This window comes from Lampetra planeri, chromosome 8 (assembly GCF_965212315.1).
Source record: "Lampetra planeri chromosome 8, kcLamPlan1.2.h2, whole genome shotgun sequence".
In the NCBI taxonomy this organism is placed as follows: Eukaryota; Metazoa; Chordata; class Hyperoartia; order Petromyzontiformes; family Petromyzontidae; genus Lampetra; species Lampetra planeri.
Window position 1 is genome coordinate 7,392,229 of NC_136114.1, and position 22,383 is coordinate 7,414,611.

The 22,383-nt window shown below is 42.2% G+C and overlaps 1 protein-coding gene across 1 annotated transcript in view; it reads left to right on the forward strand.

The window, feature by feature from the left end:
* TNPO3 (transportin 3) overlaps positions 1-22,383 on the forward strand; it is a 68,801-nt gene that overhangs the window by 10,041 nt on the left and 36,377 nt on the right. Inside the window, exons 5-11 of the mRNA XM_078596835.1 lie at positions 9,819-9,962; positions 12,498-12,673; positions 14,169-14,307; positions 15,204-15,350; positions 16,965-17,072; positions 18,787-18,878; positions 21,381-21,520. Of these exons, the coding sequence (XP_078452961.1) occupies positions 9,819-9,962; positions 12,498-12,673; positions 14,169-14,307; positions 15,204-15,350; positions 16,965-17,072; positions 18,787-18,878; positions 21,381-21,520 (946 nt within the window). The remainder of the gene's footprint in view (positions 1-9,818; positions 9,963-12,497; positions 12,674-14,168; positions 14,308-15,203; positions 15,351-16,964; positions 17,073-18,786; positions 18,879-21,380; positions 21,521-22,383) is intronic.

Here is a 22,383-nt window from a genome sequence, read left to right on the forward strand (position 1 = left end):
ATCCGGGGCGGAATGCAGAGGTCGCAAACGGGTTTTGATTCCTTACCCGTACCCGGCCGCACCAGGGTCACAAACGGGTACCCGTACCCGTACCCGGCCGGGTACGGGTAGCCGGGTATCGGGTAGGGTACGGGTATCGGGTACCCGGTTGCGACCTCTGGCGTAATGGTTACCACACTGGACTTGCAATCTAGAGATAGCTGGCTAAGTTATTCTGGCATGGCAGTTAAAATAAATCGCCCCAACTCTGTCCACCCAGCAGTATAACTAGGGACGTCACGGTTGTTTGATCGGCAGGTTGACTAACTAGTGTGAAGAGTTGGCCAATTACTCTCCAGAATGACTCTGAAATTTATCTAGTGGGAGGCCCTTCCATCAGTCGTGGTGTGAGCAAAACAGAGCTGGACCTTTAAACTTTTCCCCAATTTTGTTCTGATTGTGCTATTGGATTTATGTTATACGACGACGATTCAATTCGGATCTCTCGCAGAGTATTATACTGCCCTTCATGTTAGAGAACAGCTCACGGAAGTCGATATAACACAACTACCTCTTGAGATCCCTTCAAGTGATGTCTGGTCCAGTAGATGGCAGCACTTTCCTACCTGCATTGCCACCGACAGCAATGTTCATCGCACAACAAACCAATATTTTGTAATTCTCAAAGCAATATGAAGTGCTTAACCAAATTAAATATTTTTGTAAGTATGCAGTCATTGCTAACAAGGTTGAGATCATACATTTACTATACTTGAGAACTCGGGGTCATAACAAGCGGCTGTATAGGTTCGTACCCAGTAGTTTTAGCGGTGCCAGCTCGGCATTCTGACCTTTTAACCTCATTGCCACCTCCCCTGTGTACGTTAACCCTGGGCGTTTACTACGGCTATCTTTATTGCGTTCATCCACCCGGTGACCTGACTCCCATTATACAGGGAGGTTTGTCTATTGTTCATTAAGACAAGTATTTTTTGGTTTGTTCATAATGTTCTTGTGAGGGCAAAGTTTGAGAGTTATGTTGGGAAATATGAATTATATTTCGATTTAAAGCTTTCGTGACTGCAGTGGTTCATCTTCTTGGTTCTTTCGGGTAAGTCACGTAGAAGGGAAATAATAAAATAATACAAATAAAACATAATAAAATAATTCTCACGACGTTTCGGCCACAACGCAAGCAGCCGTCCTCAGGTGAAGACCAGGTCTGTCCCTTCTACGTGACTTTACCGAAAGAACCAAGATTATTAATTATATTATAAAAAAAACTTGCTGAATGATGACTGTGCAGCATGCCAAAGTTGGCAATCCTGTATGGTCCCTGAGAGTGCTCTGCTATTGAAGAAGAGCATAAACTAAAGTCCTCTCTTCCTTCCAGATGTTTATATGCCTCGGTATTTTTTTTCTTAGAAGCAGGATAGCTCAGAATTGCTCTTTCATGTTACATTCTCAAAATATAATTCCCGTCAAGTGTGGCAGTTGGCATGAACCAACACTGCTGGCAAATGAAAGCACTTAATTTATCTGTGAAATTCGCAAAATAAATGTTCCCACTTAAGGTGCGAAATTGTTAGAAAAAAGCATAATGTGAGAATTCTGATTGCAAAGGGGAGAGAGGCTTAATAAACAATTCAGTTGCATGGCTTCAATGCTGACACTACAGAGAGGCTTGAACACGCGACACAGAGGCCACAAAAGTGTGTGTGGATTGGATTCGGACATTCAAACGAAATGTTCTTTCTGCGCTCTCAGCATGGCCACCAGTGGGAGCTGTGCGATCTGAAACGGTGAGCAGCGTGGCGTGAAATGCGAGTAGGGCGCAGTGGCTCATGCAGCGTGAAGCATTTGTGCATCGTTTACATGGAGAGATCGTGGAGGAATAATGCTGCTGCGCTTGTGTGCGGTGACAGGCGCCGACAAATGCTTCTATTCGTTACCTTCCCGTCTGTTCAGAACTCAATGTGATTTAACCTGATGTAGGGCTAAGTTGGGCAGCCTCTCGTGTCGTCTATTTATGGTTTCATACCAGCAGTGGCTGTTGATAGTATCAAGTGTGCTGCTGAATTGTCCCCAGCATGTTTAAGCTGATTAAGGTTTCCAGATCGCTTTCTGTAGCCTTGTTTGCAAATTATTTCGGTGGAAACCTATAGCAACCCCATTGACAAAAACGGAAGTGTGCTACGTGTGTATTCCCTGCGCGGGATAGGAGTAACATATTTCCATTGCACTGCGTTCGGCTCATCTACAAGCCATACCAATGTTCAGACAAAGGGTGTTGGTTAATTGGGTCATGGCCCTGGCAAATTGAAGAGGGTCCACACTGCTACAGAAAGGTCCTTTGGGAGCACAACAGTTTGAAGGCTAATGGGACACCAGCCTCGTCACGCATAAAGGGCAGGTGCCATTTGAGATGCTGTGCGTCTGAAAGGACCAGGGCTGAGATTTTTGCCGGAGTCAGGAACACCACAACCTTTTAAAGGTGTTCAGCAAAGCCTGCCCTGTCTACCCTTTCATTGCCAACCCTGCTCGTACTTTCAAAGGACACGTTGACATATCCAGGAAGAAAACAAACTGACAGCAAACACCTATTGTTAAGGGTGCTTTTTCCTGTGTGTGTAAACAAATGTCAATGTTTTATTATTTGGCTATCTAGTCGTGGAAGGGACTGTTATTTTTCAATCATTGTGTCAAGTAGATTTCAGGCTCCTTGGCATTGGCCAGAGCACTCATAATGTATGTGGTAGCAGCCACACCGGTTTTTAGGGAGGGGGGGGGTGGAAAGTACATTGTTGCGTATGCAGTGGCATGCGACATTGGTGGATGACCTCTGCCAAGGGGAAGAACATGAACAAAATAATTACAAAAACAGTTCTTGCCCCAATTGGTGCCAATTAAACGCACGGCACTTGATGAGTGCTGTGTGTTTTTGTCACACTCGTGTTCGCTAGGCATTAGCAGAAGGATGGTGTAGGAATTATCCCAGAGCCTTGGCAGTGAACATTTTGCTCATGGCTAAAGCCGTGGACGTCACTGCCCTGACCGCTTGGGATGTTGTCTTCCTCGGTGATTTGATTTATCCATTGTTTAAAACGTAGCATTGGCTGCTTTGTCAAAAACATCACAGATTTGTGGAAATAATCCCGTGAAAATAGCTGTATGTTGGGCTGCTCCCTTGAAGCACTATGGTACTTTGGGCCAATGTTTTGTGACTTTTTATTCTTCTTAAATATCTTTACATGAAATCTAAAGTACACCATAAGCCTTTTGCAAGGAGCCCGTGTGTCACGTAATCAATCGTTGTCTATCCATTGCTAGATGTCACCATCCTTAAGGCCCATGCTTCTACCTTTTATCTGACTCCAGTGCCTTAACCGATCTCATTGCTCTATCTCGCCGATGGCCGTCCTCTTCGGCGCATTCTCTCCTTAGTCTGCCGTTCCATCACCAGTCTTGTCCATCGGCCATCATCCCGTCGAGCATTGTGTCCTGCTCGAGCCAATTTATTTAGTTGTCATTATGATCAGTTTAACATGCAGGCTTTCGCGACCAATATTCATAATAAAGGTTTTTGGGTTAGATTGCGTTATTTATAAATGTGTCGCAACCCTCCACCACCCGACACGGCCAATCAGTAAAAAAGTGTCACGTTGATAAACGACGAATAGTTCACTACTTTAGCCGACTGGTGTGTTGAAGAGTGAATCCACAACATTTACAATTTTTGAGTAGTACGACGTTTCGCTGGTAATTACATCCAGCATCATCGGGCAATTTGCCAGGATAGTGAATGAAGCCCTCCACCTGCTCCCGGTCTTAAATAGAGCAGCAGGGTGACGTCATCATTTAACCAAATCAGAGGAGGAGAGGGGGGGGTATTGTAATTACATAACAGATTAGTAATCAGTTAATTGTTATTTATTATGTCTCTGAATTTAGTTTGTTCCCTGAGCAGTGTGTTAATCTTTCTAGCTCTGTAATTTCAACCGTGCACCTGTGTAAGCTTCTTTGTGCACTCTTTGGCTTTTTGCTTACTTTTCTTTTTTGTCCATGTTTCTGATCCATATGTCTTTGCTGGCAAATGTACCGAGTGAAAATGCTTTTCTTCAGACGCATTGCTATGCTGCTTTTCATTATCACGCTCAGCTAGATCCAAAGGTAGTGTGTACTGCTCTTGTTCTCCTGTTACCAAGCCGTTGTTAAGAGAAAATCTACAAAGTAATGTCCAGGACTGATAAACAAAACCGCCATAGCATTTGTAGAGACACTCCCAGTGGGGTTTTCATATATCCCCATTGAAACGGCTGAATTAACTCTGACTTTAGGTCTTTGTGTCAGGATTGCATGCTTAGAATGGGTCGAGGGAAAGAAACCTGGATCAACACTGATGTGCCCGATTTTTATCGGTAGCCCTCGCCGTGCAGACACATGCACTTTATCTCCCCCTAAGCTTGTTTTCATTTCGTGCCTTTCTAAATGTAGTTGGTCAGGATGGGAACCAACGTTGTGATACCTGCTACGGTCCCGAATATTTCGCACGTCTGTGTTGACACAGGGCATCGGGCCGGCTTGGCGCCTTCTGTCGAGCGCATTCACCGGGTACAAGTATTTCCCGCCATGCCACGAATGCGAGCGTGAACAAAAAATCCGCTTCTGACACAGGGTCCCATTCAAAGAGTGGCTCTGAGAGATATTCTGACTACGCCAAAGCTGTCATCAGACGGGCTTTCGCAGTAAGCCGGTTGAGTGTTTTGACGGGCTTCCAGAGGTTTGAACTGCGGTGAACTGCGCTGGCATGTGGCGCTGCCTCTGGCTGGCCAGTACCTCTCCTTGACCACCTGGGCACGTGAACGTTGTCCGTAGCATAGAAACTCATGTTGCCGTGATATGGCCATATTGCTATTTCGTATGATGGAAGATTCACAATGATCGCGAAATCCGTTTTCCAAAATGTCGTCGTTTTGCTTACATTGCTCATAAAACATTTTTTAAACATTATTTTCTGACGAAATCTTTAGGAAAATACTAACTCCATAATTAAGTCTGTAATTAAATTGTAGAATGTTTTCTTGTGAAATTAATGGCATGGCGATTGTGACGTAATAACAAAATGTTTGGTTATAAGCGTGTTAGATCGTAAGGTTGTAAGTAATTGGGCTACTTATGGCAGGCTTAAATTGAGTGAACTGCAGTTGAATAATTTTCAAGCCACCTTTTGTACTGGAAATGCAGCAAAGCACAACCACAGTGCAATAAAATTGTAAGATGCAGTTACGAAGTTATGGAAAACCGATTTTGTGATAACCATCATATTGTGAAATTTGATATCGTTTCGTGAAAAATGATATCGCAGACAGGCCCAGTGGAAACAACTGCGACTTACTGAGTGCATGTCAGCAGCTGGGCGTCGGTGCTGTCGTACGCATGTGCGTCAGTGTTTCGGCTTACGTGCGTGTGGCGGGCTTGTGTTTATTAAGGAGGCCCTGCATGAGTGCTCGATAAGTGAAGGGCAGTTTTCGAGCGTTTTCTAGAGGCCTTTTTTGGAAGTTTACCTAAATATAGTGCGTGTATTATATTGCAACATTGGAGTTTTGCTCGTGATGATACAGAGGATAAGAAAAATTTAGAAGAAAAGCAATTTTCTTTCGCTGATCTGATTGAGAAATTGTAATTTTTGTTGAATTAATGAACACATACTGGCTGGCATTAAAGCACAACAGGGATTGACGGAAAGCATATTCAGCCACTTTTTTGAAAGCAAATAAATGTGCAATATGCCTGCATTGTTTGTGTTTACGCAACGTTTTACTTTAGAATAATTTAACTGCAGGTAATAACACAAGACGGCAAGTCTCTGCGACATTTTGCATGGTTCCTCAAACTGCTTGGCAAATGTTAAAGAAAATGTTTTTCTTTATATTGTGACCTTAGCCTTTGGCCTCAAGGTCAAAGGATAATCGGTGGTGGCATGACCAGGCAAGCTGTAATGATTATTTTTTGTGCAACATGGCAAGGTCATCCAGCTTCCAGCAACCTAATGTCACTATCAGCATTTTGTTAAACATTTTGACCTGCACTTTGGCCCTTTCCAATGTCATTGATTTTTAAGACACTAAACGTAGTGATATTTAACCACGGATGAGAAGCCAGATCAGTGTAATTTTTCAGCAGGGCATGCAGTACTACAAGCCAATGTTCTGCAGGCTAAAGCATACGCATGTCTCCAGTACGCGATGAGCTTTGTTTTAAATTACTGAAAATGTTATTTACACGAGAGTTGGCTCTCAGGAAGACCTTAAGCACCCAGCAAAACATTGAACACTGCTTCCAGACTGAAATCCACAGCAAATTTGAGACTGGATTATGTGGAGTGTGATACTAAAGCCTATATAACTTAGAATGTCGTGTAAATGTAGTCCGCGTTGTTTACATATCCTGGGAGCAGTGGTTGTGAACCTGATGATCTGTGTTTAATTCAGGGATGTGGTTAACATGAGTGGTGAATTATGTCTGAACTGGTGCCGAGTCCCTCTAAATCCCCTTGAGGTGTGGAAAGTATTTAATCCAGCAGTGGATTGAAAAGTAAATAATTATATTGTGTTGGTTCTGTGGTTGTAAATGATGTTTTTTTTATTATATTGTGTGGGTGCTGAGCACCTTATCCAAATTGTAATTATTGGGGTTTGTTACATTTTGTGGTTATTGTTACCGCGTGGAAATCAATGGGTATTGAGTCGCCTCTTAATTAAATGTTTCCACTTGAGTGAGCCACGTAATTTTTCCGTGAATTGGACGAATGTTGCGTGTTCACACTTCATATGGTGGGACTGAATTGAAGAAGAGCAGGTTACATAATCACGTGTGGGCATGGCCCCGTGGTAGTAAGCCAGTAGTGTCGTGTGGTAAAGTTGTGTTCTCAATCCGGTGTGCGCTGTTCTCATGACTCATCATGTAAGAGCCAGAGGAATGTGACCGGTTGAATAATTTATCAGTTGCATGATGTATTCTGTTTGGATTGCCATTTGGAGGAGCTGATTAAAAGCCATACATTTCATACTAAGGTGAACCTTAAATATTTATAGTAAATTATTATATACAACATATTTAAGCTTGGAAACGAATGACTTTGTAATTACAATTTATGCTGTAGTGGTACACTCTGTGATTGTTGGAATTATATGCCCCTGATTTAGCGCTGGAAAACAAATCGTAGCCATATGCACTTTAATGATTACAAAACGTTATTGACGTTGTTCTGTTCAAAATATATTGTATGAACAGTGAGCATGAATTTTACGTGTATGGTGTATGGGATGCTTTTAAGAATTCATTTTTGTACTGAATAATGGCACAAGTGAGATTTTGTAAAGGAAAAGCTTGGGCAGTGGAGGAAAGTTTCCATTAGAAACTTAAAATCACTCAGGCAGTGAGGACAGATGTGGTGTTTGTGCTGAAAGCATAAAAGCATTGGTGTGTGTGTGCGTATATATGAGCTGGATAAGCACAGACCTAATTCAACACTGTTGGTTTTTCTTCACATGAACAGTGCCTGGTCTTTCCAGTTTGCCAGTGAGTTTTGGCTGATGCATTTCGTAAAAGTTGCATGGGAGAGCATTGATCAGTCGTTCATTCTTCAGTTGTCAAAAAAAACCCGTTCCAGGGGAATGGCCAAAGCTGTTTTGATTGGCTTGGTAATCAGAATGACGTTACATATGAGCTTTGGAAGCCACTTGTAAATTTTATTAAGCACCCTTGGAATGATTATTGTGAAGTAATAAAGTATGCTGTGTTTAATTAGAAAAATTAAAATAATTATTAGATAGCGCATATTTATTTACACTTTTTTTGTGTTTCTGCGTTGGCAGTGGTGTACAAGCACAAATGAAAAAGCCAACACATTCACCAATAACACTTTCATGCAATATTGAGAAGGGACATTGCCTGAAATGTCACCTATTATATATATATTTTTCCTTTTAAGAAATATAATTATTGAGTTTTGTGTATATTGATTTAAAGTTAAATTACAACATTACAGTATTTGTTGATTATCTAATTTCATAGTTTCTGAAGAGTGTCTTTGAGGTCGAGCGTTTAAGTAATTGATAATAATGAATTACAGACTTTTATCAATCCACTACGAGTAGGTCTTCCAACACTTTTTGGTAGGTCGGTGAAGGACCAGTTCAGATATCACTCGTCACTGGGTTCAGAGTGCAGGGTAATTATCACACAAACTCCTCTTCACCCCTCTTCACCCAGCATTATAATGCTTCATTATTTCACTTGAAGTACATTGGTGAGAAGTGGTGGTGGTGGTGGTTGTGAGAACAACAGGGAAGCGAAGAGCTCTGTTTCTCATTCCCATTACGAACGTGACCCATGCTCTGTCCTCCCTGGCCCCATCGGTCTGATCCTTTGACGCCGAACAGTTGGAAGCCATCCTCAAGCCCTACATCTTGTGAGTGCAGCATGGGCCCTGCACATGTTGACGGCTAATTGCCTAATTTTCATTCTTACAGGAAAAAACTGGAGCTTGGAAAATCACTTATCACGTGCAATATGTTGAAGTGTCACTTTTACTCTTCCAAATACCAGCGTACAAAGATTTAGATAACTGATAATTTCCCAACATTTGCCTTAAATATCCCCTTCTTCAGATTTGGTGCATGCCATAAACTGTTTCCTTAACCTATGCAAGCAAACGTTTCAAAAACTGCATCGTACTTGATCTTGTTCCCATTTTTTTAAAACCTTTCCTGCATCATGTGACCTGACTCTATAATGTCCACTGTCTAGTCATGCCAGGGTATTGGTTACATGATGTCGATGCTACATAGATGTGGGCCGGAGTGTTTTTTGTTTTTATTAAGACGAGTCACAGGTGGAGAAGGGTCCATTTGGGTAGAAAAGTGCTTGTTGGGTTGCAGATTGACTGCCCCTTTCAAAGGCACCTAACATCCAAGTCGCAGCAAAGACAGAGTAGGACATCTGATTTTAGCGCTGTGGCTTCCATCCCTGGCAGGTATCCCATGTATTAGGTTCAAATGCTTGATTTTCTCATGAGAACATTGCTATGGATTTAACCATGAGCCAAAGGGATAACAGCTGTTTTTTTTATTAAGAAGATTCTGTTAAGAAAGCTTTGAGAGCCCGTTGAGCTTCAATACTGAAGGAAACGTGTAACAATTCAAAATGCCAGGTTATCCATGGTCAACCCAGATTCACTGCTTGGGATGGAATGAGCAATATTGTGCCAGTGGTTTACTTTAGGCCAACTACAAAGTGACCATTCCAGGAGGTATTTTGGCCTTGTCCATCATTACCTGCAATTTGTGGGTGTTTAGTGTCTAAACCTTCGTTTATTCATACAAATGTCTTTTTTTTTCTGGCTGCATAATTCAACAGCTTGGTGTAATGTTTGCGTCACCCGTCCTAAATCAGCGTGGCTAGGTGAATGGAACCTCAGCTGGCGCACGTGCATCCTGCGGTTTTTGACTGTGTGGACGTGACACTTTCTCCCTCGTCCTCTTCCTGCTAAAGTTCTATCCATCTTCTCAGCTCAATTTTACCTATCTTATGCCCCTCCCCATCCTTCTTTACCTAACCATGTATCTATCTATTTACCTACCTTCCACTTTATCTACCTACCGATATATCTTCTTACGTACCTACCTATATATCACTCGGCTCTCATCCTCTTGTACCTATCTACCTACCTTTCACTTCATCTGAATACCCATCTACCTTCTTACTTGCGTATCCACCTTCCCACTCAACCATCCTCCGTCCCTCCCTTGTCTCGCCGTGTCCCCCTGTGTGTACAGGCGGCGTGTGCCGAAAACTGTGGCTCGGACGAGAAGACGCTCGTGAAGGTGTTTCGCTGCCTGGCCAGCTGGTTTAACTTGGCCGTGCTTGACTGTCACTTCATGGCCAACAACAAACTGCTGCTCATCCTCTTCCAAGTGCTGGTATTCTTCCCACGCCTGGCCGTTCAATTCAGTGCCGGTCAGAAGTATATAGTCTTCATCGCTGTGGATCTGTGCAGGCATTCATCGAATTCTATTTATTTCTAAGCTTCACGACACAAACATCAAATTATGGGTGTAAGAAAAGCATGTTTTTTTTAATGTACGTATGTTGAGTTCACGTGACCCCACAGCTACCATTCACTACGCTCACTGCAGTGTTATAGAAATCTTTAGTCAATCGAAAAGTACCACGTAACATCGCGTGGATGCGATTTTTCAATTCGTAGTTAATACATAATTCTGGAGGCGCATGAACATAAAGCTAAATGTAAAAAGAAAAGTATTTTCAAATTTTTTCAAAGCAAAATGGTTAAATTATTCTTTTAAAATGAACAATTAGCCGACCGATCGGAGGGCAATCAGCACGGCATTGTGCAGCTCAGGATCCAGGATTGTAATAATCATCATCTCACCATCATCAGTCATGATCAATCTGCTGCTGGATGAGATGTTCCCTATCTGCTACCATCTCTCATGAGAGATTAAAATAATAATGGTAGTTGAAACGATCATGATGCAAATAAACAATATTCATATAATTAAATACATGTGTTATCTAAAACTGTGATGCTACAACTATAGAAAAACACCTTCCACATCACTAAAAAAGTCACACATTGGGGTGAGAAGGTACGAAATGTTTGAAGCGTTTGATTTCGTGTCCTCTGGATTGATTGACACGGTGAGAACATTGTGTTCCGCTTGGCCGATCAATCACTTAAATGTGAGCATCATTATCAGGTAGCTGTGCTGCTCGGTTCAGTTTAGGGCACAAAGCAGGTGGAGTGACTTTCGTGGGAGGGTTCACAGACCTTAATCAAATGCAATACAATACACCTAATAATGATGCTCATATTTAAGTGGAATAACAAAACATATATATGGAGAAACCAACCAAAACCAAAAGTTGGTTGGCATCCTGGTTTATCCCAGATGTGGGATTGTCTTTGCATGGGCAGTTAATCCCTTGTAGAGCAAAGGGCACACATGCAAGTATGTTCACCGTATGACACGTGTGACAGGCCAGGCTCATGCCCGCAAGGGTTCAATTTAATTCCCCAGCGGTAAACAACAAAGGGACCTGTCCCATGTCCACCTGAGGCTCAGCGCGTAGGTGAATGGCAGTTGTCGCCTTGCTTAGAGGCACTGGCAGCGCCTTGGTTGACTCTCGACTGCAAGGACACAGGGCACCGTTCAGCATTGCATGAGAACTGCAGTTGAATTGAATGTAACTTAGAATGTGCCATATAAGTGAATTAAAATGAGGTTACATTTTATTTCATTATGAGATATATTGGTTGAATTAATGTGTCCTATTGGTGCCCGTTTATTAGATACTATTTATAGAACTCGCTCGGGGAAAAATGTTGGATATTGGTGCCCACACACATGCATCAGTGTGTGTGTTTATTTATATTAAAAGGAGCATGGAATTTGGCACTTAGGCGTGCCAAGGCAGAATAACTACATTTGCTCTTTGTGTGTTTGTGTATTTATTTCAAATGTTAAAAATGGAGTGAAGCATATGTATTTATGATACATGTTGCATATACGTTGGGTGTTATACTCTATACGAGTTGGTTGGCGTAATGGGGCACGATGAATGGGTAAATGAGGCTGCAATGTCAGGGGACTGAAATTGCTCCTCTATAGAGAAAGTATTGAGGCTGGCAGATTCTCCTTGTGAAGCAACCCAGAATAAATTTTCATTGAGAGGCCACAATTACACGTATTTCTGACTAATTGCAACCGCTTTTGGCTTATGGCCACAGGTAACATGGGCTTACAAGCGTTTTCCGAACTTAGGACTAGCACCCCCTTCAGTCACCTCAGCCTTATATTCGTATCTGTTGCACTGTGTAAACATGAGCACTGGGAATACAAAGGCAGTGGAGCTTGTTGCGAGTTAAACCATCCCCTCGTGTGCTTGCTCAAGTACTTGCTTGAAAGCATTTGTCCCAGCAGCCTGTGTTACTTTATGGAAGAGCTTTGTGTGCATGTGTGTGCATGCCCAGCGACTGCATTCCCAAGCAAATTGGCCAGGTAGAGGGGTCTAAATGGTCATGGCATGGGCCAGAGAGCATATGGGCTCATATAGTGCAGGAAGATGCAGAGATTAGTAGACTTGTTGAGAGCTGGTATAATTAGTATCAAGATCTGCCTCCTGTAGAGAAGTAGGCGAATACAATATGCAACTGAGCAATTGGAGCTGCCGCTCTCAAGCAATTATTAAGGGTGTTGGAGTGACGCTCAACAATGATACAGCAAGATGGCACAATGGGAGTCCTCTTAAGTAAGTGTAACCAATAACACCTGGGTCTGTACAATGACCTGCCAGTGTGCCTTCAGAATTTCATGTGCCCTCAATATATTGAGCCTGGCACAAGCGCCATGGGGAAATCGCTGTCGCTTAGACGGCAAGTGGTGTTTTTTGTTGTTAAATACACACGTTCGCTTAAATGTGTGTTGCTGCAGCAACACGACCAGGCCCCAAGCGCGCTGCACGAGGCGGCTTGCGACTGCCTGTGCTCAGCCCTCTACGGACTGGAGAACGTGCACACAGAGCTGCCGCTCGCCACGCAGCTCTTCGAGGGGGTCATGACTCTGCAGAACGGCTACCACATGGCGGTGGCGCGTGAGGACCTCGACAAGTGAGATGCGGAGACGGGCGCCTACTTGGCGAAACTTAAACACACACAGCGCCGTAGACGAACGTCCGTTTGGGTCGCGATGCCTGGCTCTCATCAAACGCGTGTTCCCGAGTAATCTCTTGCTCTGCCGAAATATAAGTGTCCGTTGAAAATGAAGGCTTGATGTGCTTGTATGCACAGAACAGGAATGCAGGTTATAGGTTATGATTAATTGGTTTAATGGTGAGATGTTAACTGGTTATGATCTATGACTGAGATGGGAATGTAGAATTCCCTTGGAGTCCAAATGGATGGTCCAGATGTAATCAGTTTCTATAGATAAATACTCTGTTGTGACATGACACGAGCAATTTACCTAATTCTAGTAATGGCTAGTCCTTCTAGATTTGAAGCTTTCGTGACTGCAACAATTCATACTCTTAGGTTTTTTCGGTAAAGTCACGTAGGTAAAAAATTAATAATAAAAATAAAGAACAATAAATATAGAAAAAATAATAGAAATAAAATAATAAATCGCGAGGCAACACAAGCTTCCGTCTTCAGGTGGAACCGTCACAGCACAATTGCTGTATCAAGTATTTGATACAGCAGTACTTGATACAGCAGTTGCTCAATCCCTCTGTCATTTCTACCTCTACGTCCCTCTATATTCCTCTCCACCATATGTCACCCACTTCTCTCCCCACATTTCGAACCATTTTTTAAAATCTTTCTCACGTCTCAGCCTCACTCTCCTTATTTCCACTTTCCCCATCTCAGTCTCTCTTGCCTTTCCATAATCTTCCCACTGCTCATCGCTTTCCCTTGCTCTCTTTCCATTCTACTCTTTCCTCTCCGTTTCATGCACTTTCACTCACCCCCTGCCCCCTCACCTCTCCGTGCCTCTCCGTCTCCATCTTCTTCCCTCATCCCCCTCCATTTCTTTCCTCTATCGCATTTGCACGGAATACACGTAATGCACAAGCCCGGCTCAACGCCTTGGGGATGCGGGTGACGTCACCACGCTGATGTGCGCGCTGACATCACCACCGCACATGCACATTTACCCGTGTACCAGCCAGCACATTGTGCAGCACAAGAATTCGGCAATGAGCATTCATCAAGATGGGCATTTGGTAAACAAAGACGAATACAATAATCCCCTGTATAGCCTGGATGAACTGTTGGGGCAAGTGCTGTTAGCGAGCACCTATGAAGGCTGGCACTGTACATGAGGAGGTAAGTGGTCAGCATCACTCCCTGACCGCCTTTGTCTCCGCAGTGGCGATGTTTACACACCACACAGAGTAGTCATTTGAGGCCGAATAGACCTAGGGGAGGCCCAGGACTAGTTCAGATATTCGTTACTGGTGTTGGCCGTGAGCGGGAATCGTACTCGGGTCGCCGGGTTCGTAGCGCAGCGCGCTTACCGCTACACTATTTGGTGGTAAACATTACCGCAGACAATAACGGACACCTTTTCTGCATCATCTGATGCATGACATGTCTCGCGCAGGGCCTTAAACTACTGCCGGGTGTTCACGGAGCTGGCGGAGACATTCCTGGAGATGATCGTGCTCTCACCGGGGCACGGCCTGGGCAACCTGTGGACCCTGGACATGCTGCTGACCTGCGCTGGGCACTGCCAATACGAGGTCTGAAAAATGCAGACGCTGAGAAATGCACACGCCTGAAATAACCTTTATTTTGAGGCCACAGCTCCAGCCATGGGCTGGTTCCACATTCTTGACTTTTATTGTTACCAACGAAATGCAAACACATGCTTGCTTGCTTGCTTACCTGTGTACATCAAGGAATTACAACTGAGTCTAAGAGGCGAAACATTAATTTCATAGGTTAAGCTTCATAGCTCATCCGATTCCTCCACTAGACTAAATAAACAGTTGAACTAAATCTGTAATGCATTGCTTTGTGACTCAGGTCCTAAGAAGAAGACTCTTGGTCTCAACCAATGGGCTTTCGTTTGATTTCAATGGTGATTTAACGATAGGGTTGCCAATTCTGTATATTTTTTTCTCACTCCAACTTGATGTTACAATGTCATTAATTGTACTGTTCAACCCGTTCACAAGATCAAGCCATCGTATCATTGTGTGGGTGTAAAGATTGTTAAAAAAGAAAAGTTAAGAAAAAAAAGAATGTAACAAAAATTATTTTGGGCTAAGTTTGCAGTGGTGCACGAGCACATAATGAAACCTTGCCATCTTTTAAACGTGACCCTATTTTATTTATGCATTTACCTTCTGTTATTGGTGAATGTGGTGATTATTTCACATTATGAGAGTAATAGTAATTGTCCATGTAAAAAAGTAATTGCACATCAGTTGATATAACGTTGTAATTTGTTATTGTTCCACAAAGTTGTACATTATTGTATGTGTTGTTATTTTATTCAAATATTTAACTAGCAGATTGCAAGTCATCGACTTGTATGCTTGTTTGCATGTGTTTGTGCGCATATGACCGTGTTTGTCCATCCCTTTGGCCTTGTTTGTGTGTAAATGTGGTTGGACATGCGCATGTGTTCCAGGTGGCGGAGATCACTTTTAACCTGTGGTACCGGCTCTGCGAGCAGCTCTTCCAACTCAAGGATAACGACCTGAACGCTGTGTTCCGGCCGTACGCACAGCGCCTGATACACGCGCTCTGCCGGCATTGCCAGATGGACCCTGACCACGTAAGTGGCACCGCCGCCGCCACGACCGCTACCTCTCCCGCTTCTCTGGCCCTCGCGCTTTTACCCTGAACTGAACCAAGCTGAACTTGTCAGTTATTTCGTAGACCCACGTGCTCATCAACAACTGTTGTACAACAATATACGAGGTCATAGATCTATGTGCTTATTGCTCATTGTTGTACAATAATTTACAAGGTTAGAGTTGTTTTATTTGCTTATTTGATTTTTTAGAACAATCATCCAAGCAATAAATAATTCGACTTTTTTTTGCAATGGGTAGACTTCGACCACTAATTAATGCTTGCACAAACATTTTTTTCATGTAGTCTGTCAAAAATTTCAGATCTTACAATAAAAAAGATATTTTGCATTCATTGTCCATGTGTTTTGGAAATTAGAGTGCATTTTAAAGCCTCTCAGAAGTAGGTCTGTTGGATCACCTTCCACAGGCCATTCTTTAACATAGGGTGCAGTGCTTTGAGATATTTGAATGGACACTTCATGTTTTGATATAATGCCCATCAGACCATCTGAAAGAAATTGGGAAATCAAAATATGACAAGGTCAACCATATTATAAGTTGGATGACTGCAGAAAATGTTTTACTCTCCAGTTTCCTCCTCCATGTGAAAACTCATTCAATGGCCTATAATGCATTAATATATAGAGGATTGCAATAGCTCACTGCCCAGCTGCCTTTCCTGCTTTCGTGTGGTTACTCGTGCCTGAGATGTTCTTTATCTTCAGGAATGACCGAATACTGTGCACATTACAAGTTGAAATTAGTATTATGTAATTACAGTTGTCAGAATCTTCCTTGCTAGCAAAATAATGAATGTCAATTGGCAGTATTCTGAGTCATTTAATAGTTAATTGAAAATGGCAAACCGTAGGGACTACATTTCCGCCATGACAAAAGTGCATTTTCATTCGACTTTTTTGCAAAAACATACCAATATGGCAAAACAGATTTAATCGGATCAATTTGTCAAGATGGTTACCTGGTTCTAGATGACGAATATTTGTAGACACATGAACACCAATTTGACTTGGAGTGGTCTTCACCTGAGTGGCCTTGAGCTGCAACTTACCATGTATGTATGTATGTTGAACTTATTTCCCACTTTACATAGCCAACTACGTTAATTGTGCTGCCTGTTTGCCTTGAGCTCGTCTACCCCCTATTTGCATATTGTTTTGAGATGTGGTCAAATAAAATGCTTTCTAAATTTAAGTTGTAATTGCTGGAACGGTGCTGAGCTCAGCATTTATCCGCAGCGCAAATAGGTCGAGTGTGAGAAACGAGTGTTGCAGAAATGATTAAGCTAAAAAGGGATTTCTGTGTATGAAGTGTCCAGGAAGCAGGATAACTGATTACCGAGACGGGCATTAGAATGGTCTCCATGAGTACCTGCGACCAAAGGGAAAACCTCAGACCAGACGGTAGGGTACTGTTGGGTTAGATCTTTAGAAGTCGTGTTCTTACTGTGCAGCAGCTGCAGGATCTGGCAGAAGATAGAAAACTTTGGTTGGATGTGGGGTGATACATTGGTTTTGAGCATGCTGACCTTTTTATCTTGAGCGATGGTGGTGGTGCACGATATCGTCGAACAGGAAGGGGTTCCGGATGAAGCGGATGACTTTTGGGAGTTTCGCCTGCGTGTGTCGGACCTCGTAAAGGATGTCATCTTCTTAGTTGGCCCGGCTGAGTGTTTCGCTCAGGTTTGTTGCGCGTGTATACGGTTATGGCTTTTTTTATGGTTTGGAAATATTTATGCGCAAGCTGGAACCATAAACATGATGTACGGTGACAGTTTTACAGGCAGAAGCACGTTGTGGTGTTGGAAAGCTCAAATGTATTCAATTGCTTCCTTGAAATGATGCAGTCACAGGAACAGGACATTATTGCATGTAATCGTGGTAAATATTGAGTTCATGCCTTTACCAGCTGAGTGTTTTATGCATGTGATGCTGTGTGATTTGTAGGATTGCACTTCACTCTGTGGGCGGTGATGTTACTCAAATAACTTAAAGAGTTCATTTAAATATGGTCTCTTCATGAAGGTTCTACACTTGAACTGAGCCCACAGAGAATGCATTAAATGACCAGCTTTTACATATAGATCTCTCAAAAGTGAATGCATACACAATTGGTACTTCCACGTAAATCACTTAATTGGCGATTATAACTGCCATTCTTATACAAGTAGAACATTAAAGTTCAATGAGTACCCTTTAGCCTGCAATATCTTATTTTCCCCACATGTATTATAGGGCAAGAAACACAGAAAATGTGGAAATACAGTACTGTATATTAATTTGTTAAGTGTGCTTTAATTTATCCAGAAAATTTAAGTTGTAAAGATGCGTGCATTGATTTATCCATCCATAACTATTGATTGGTCAGCCTGCCATAAATACATTATATTTTTCTTTGATTAATATATATTGTATTTAATTCGTTTACTTGACTGCTGCAGCCAACCATGATCACAACACTGCATCAATTATATATATTTTGAAAATAACTCCATTAAATTATTCTGTAAAGTTGTGACTTAATCATGGGTATTGTTTGTATGGGTAGTGTTTAAATTGTAGGATTGCACTTCACTCTGTGGGCGGTGATGTTACTCAAATAACTTAAAGAGTTCATTTAAATATGGTCTCTTCATGAAGGTTCTACACTTGAACTGAGCCCACAGAGAATGCATTAAATGACCAGCTTTTACATATAGATCTCTCAAAAGTGAATGCATACACAATTGGTACTTCCATGTAAATCACTTAATTGGCGATTATAACTGCCATTCTTATACAAGTAGAACATTAAAGTTCAATGAGTACCCTTTAGCCTGCAATATCTTATTTTCCCCACATGTATTATAGGGCAAGAAACACAGAAAATGTGGAAATACAGTACTGTATATTAATTTGTTAAGTGTGCTTTAATTTATCCAGAAAATTTAAGTTGTAAAGATGCGTGCATTGATTTATCCATCCATAACTATTGATTGGTCAGCCTGCCATAAATACATTATATTTTTCTTTGATTAATATATATTGTATTTAATTCGTTTACTTGACCGCTGCAGCCAACCATGATCACAACACTGCATCAATTATATATATTTTGAAAATAACTCCATTAAATTATTCTGTAAAGTTGTGACTTAATCATGGGTATCGTTTGTATGGGTAGTGTTTAAATTAATTTTTAACATTCCTTAAATGCCTTGAAATTGTCATGCCTTCACAAATTATATGCTTGGCCAAAGCCAGTTTTTTTAAACTAAAATTGTATGATAACACACGCTCGGATAATTTGTTTCAACCGTAGTTTTATACAATTATATTGTACATTGAATGCAGTGTGTGTGTGTGTTTACATCGAACTTATTAACGTGCATACTTGTGATTTCTTGATCCGGTACAGCTCTTTGCCACCCTGAAGGACTCAAACCCTCCTTGGGAAGTCACGGAGGCCGTGCTCTTCATCATGTCTGCCATCGGAAAAAGCATTGACTCGTAAGTGATCCGTCCTGTCCTGCCCTCTCTCCAAACGCCCGAGCCTCTGTGTTATGCGTGCTGGGTCAAGCAGGCGCCCCTTCTGCCTGGGTGGTCTAGTGGCAGCATTCTTAGTTATGAAACGAAAGGCATGAGTGTGGAGACTTGTGAGTCCAAGTCTTTTTTTACTGGTGTCATTTATTCTGCTGTTGGCATTTTACACAAACTTCAGTAGCTCTCTATCCAAAAGATAATAGATACAAAATTTGAAAGTAATTTTCTTTTTTATTTCCATCCACAGAGACCTATCATATCGGCCGAAGGACATGTACTTACTGGTGTGAATTTAGAATCTTAGACTGAATATATTGGATTTTTTTTCAATAACCGTGGCATTATTTAATAATGATAATTATACATCTAAAACGCTGATTCTCAAATGCTGCCACTGCACCATTGGTGCCCAAAAATGTCAAAAAACAATAAAAAAATTAGTTTCAAAAGCTTGCATATCATATAGTGTCCAAAGGTCCAACTGGAGGGGAAAAAATAGCAACCATGTAAATTTAATTACACTTCAGCCAGTACACTGAACTCATGTTTAATTATTATGTGCCAGCATCACCAAGAGAAAATATTTTACAAGTTACTTGCACATGAGCTTAAAATATGTTTTTCGTTTTATTGTCATAGCGTTTGTGGTGTAAATACGGAAATGGCACCATTTTTTATTTTATTTTGCACTGTGTAGATATCGCTGTTTGTAACAGGCAGATGTCATTAAGTGCCTTGGAAAGGCCCAACTTGCCTGTGTGGTCCTGGGCCACCTGTCCCGGTGGCTCTGTCAGTCCACTTGAATCTGTAGTTTTCGTCAACAACTGATTGATTTCCTTATCTCATCTTCTGAGCAGATTTACATTTGACAGTGCATTTTCCCGAGTGACTCACGTCCACGACTTTTGGAATGCTCTCGAGCTCTCCACACGGCTTCTCTAAACCCCGGCCCTAGATTCTGCGCCCAAGACAAACCACGCTGTCAAATGTAATCGAACAAATGTTTAAATATTTATCGCAGTGTACATCCTGCTCGGAGGGCTGCCACTGCTACCATAACGTCGTGAGCCCCCCTATGGAGTTTTTTTTGTTATTTCATTACCCTTGTCTCCCTTTTGGAGTCATATCCATAAAATTGTATTTAGCTGAGAGCTTAACATCGACAATGCAACATTGATGGTAGGTTTTTACCCTTTTAACTGGTACAAAACTGACACAGTTTTGTATCAGTTTTGTACCAGTTAAAAGGGTAAAAACCTACCATTATATTTTGCCACTGGTAAAAGAGATCTCATAGTGTAAATGCAACATTGGTGTATACATATGCTGCGTAGTAAACGAGAGTAAGCCAAAGTTTTTTTACTGCGGGCACACGATTCTTTGGGTAAATTGTAACGGCATCCAAGTAAAGCGGTGTGTTTTTCACATTGTCGTTGATCAAAACTGACCTTAACCGTCTTGACTCTTATATTTTTTAGAGCCATAAGCCATTTTTAGCACATGCCTGACTTTCCTCTTAAAAAACAGCAACAACATTATTTTCAACTGGTGTCAATGATTCAACCTCTAAATGTTTCAGTAAGAGGGTGCTGTGGCTGTCTTAAGATATATAGGAAAATATTTTGTATTATTTTCTATCTACGTGACTTTCCCGAAAGAACCAAAGAGTATGAATTCCTGCAGTCACGAAAGCCTCAAATGAAGATATATAGGAATTCTCAAGTTCTGTCGAAAACAACATTTTAGCGGGCGTGCACTTGTGTGTTTAAGACTTTCTGATTGTTCAAGAAAGCTTGTTCGTGACCCACAAGGGACCTATTTTCCTTTTGACGTCACTCTTTGTTTAGTGTGACATGCCAGCGGACAAATGTGGTCTAGGTCACTGATAATTTTTTTTATCAGTCATTAAAGCAAAAAGCAGGATTGCTAAGTCTACATGCTAAGTCGCAGCATGTGATATTCTGTACTTGGAATAATACAGCGCCAGATGAGAATTGAACATCAGCCTCTTTAATCTCCCAGACAATGCTGATGAAAGCCTTTTAGCCAAAAATGTGCCCGAGGTGCTCTTTCTTTTTGGCAGACCCTATAATTCCCTTGTGTTTTCATTAATGGCAATCACATCGTCTGTACAATCAGTGCCTTTGTTTAGAATGATGAGAGTACCCATCGAGATTACGTGTCCATTTTAACAAGGGACACCTGGCATATGAAGCACAACAAATACTAATTTACAATGGAGATCCAGTGGAATTGGTGTGTCCTCTTAAAATGTTTTTATTTCAATTATCGGTGCCACCTGGTGTCAGCGTGGTAGGTTCCTCCTCGCACAGACTCCCATCGTTGTGTTGATCTTTGTGTTGATCGCTGAGGGATAGAAAAGAAATGACCTTGACCTACAAGGGGTTTCAGTGGGATTGCGACTGCCTGTCCGTGGGTGTAACGGTTGTTTTGTGACTGCGTGTGCAGAGATAACGCGCAGACTCTGGCGGAGGTGATGCAGGCCGTGGTGACGCTGCCGGATGATGCACACCTCGCCGTGCAGTACACGAGCATACAGCTGGTCGGCGAGCTGGGAGACTTTATTGACCGCAACCCGCACTTCCTGGGTAAGATGAGCGATGAGACTGGGGGTTAATAATAATAATGCAATCTATAACGCTTGCAAATTTGCGGATGTTACGGCCGCAACTCAGAGGCGCGGAGCCAAGCTCAGAGTCGCTCGAAAGCATGGTTATAGAGGTGAGTTTTTAAGTCTCTCTTGAAGGAGGCGATTGAGGTGATGCTGCGAATGTGCAGAGGGATAGCGTTCCAGACTGTTGGGGCTGCCACCGAGATGCGGCGCATAGACATGACCATCCTGGATCTTGGTATCAAAAGGAGGTTGCGCATGGTTTGCTGTTCTCTCGGGTTCTCTGTCCCAATGACGGGTCCATGGCTCCAAGCGTCTTTCATTCCGTCTGATCCTGCTGCACCTTCTTAACCTTGCAACACTGCACTCAGCGCTTGGGTTCTCGAATTGTAACTTGGGAAGGAGCGTTGAGGCGATGCTCACTTGCCTTATTCTACAGTGTTTTAGGCGACACAATCACCGGATGCGGTTGAATGTCCTTACCACAAATTACGTTAACGATATGAAAATGCAATGAAGGACGCAATAATTGCAATTAATACGGAAGCTGTCACTAAATACGCGTGACATTAAACTGAAATGAGATTATTTTTTTAAAAGAAGCTTAAATGCTTTGGCAAATATGTACTTTTTTCCCCATTGTGAGCTGCCATCTGCTTTGAGGTTGTAGTAGGTGGTTATGTACGGCCTCGTGACAGCAGGAACCAGTTACTCAGCGCGAGACACACACGGAGCAGTCGGCTACTGTCAGTGTGCCTAAACAGATTGCTGAGCATTGATTGCAATGGCCGATGGGGACACGGACCACCAGGAGGACTTTTTTTTTTTATTGCTGGCGCA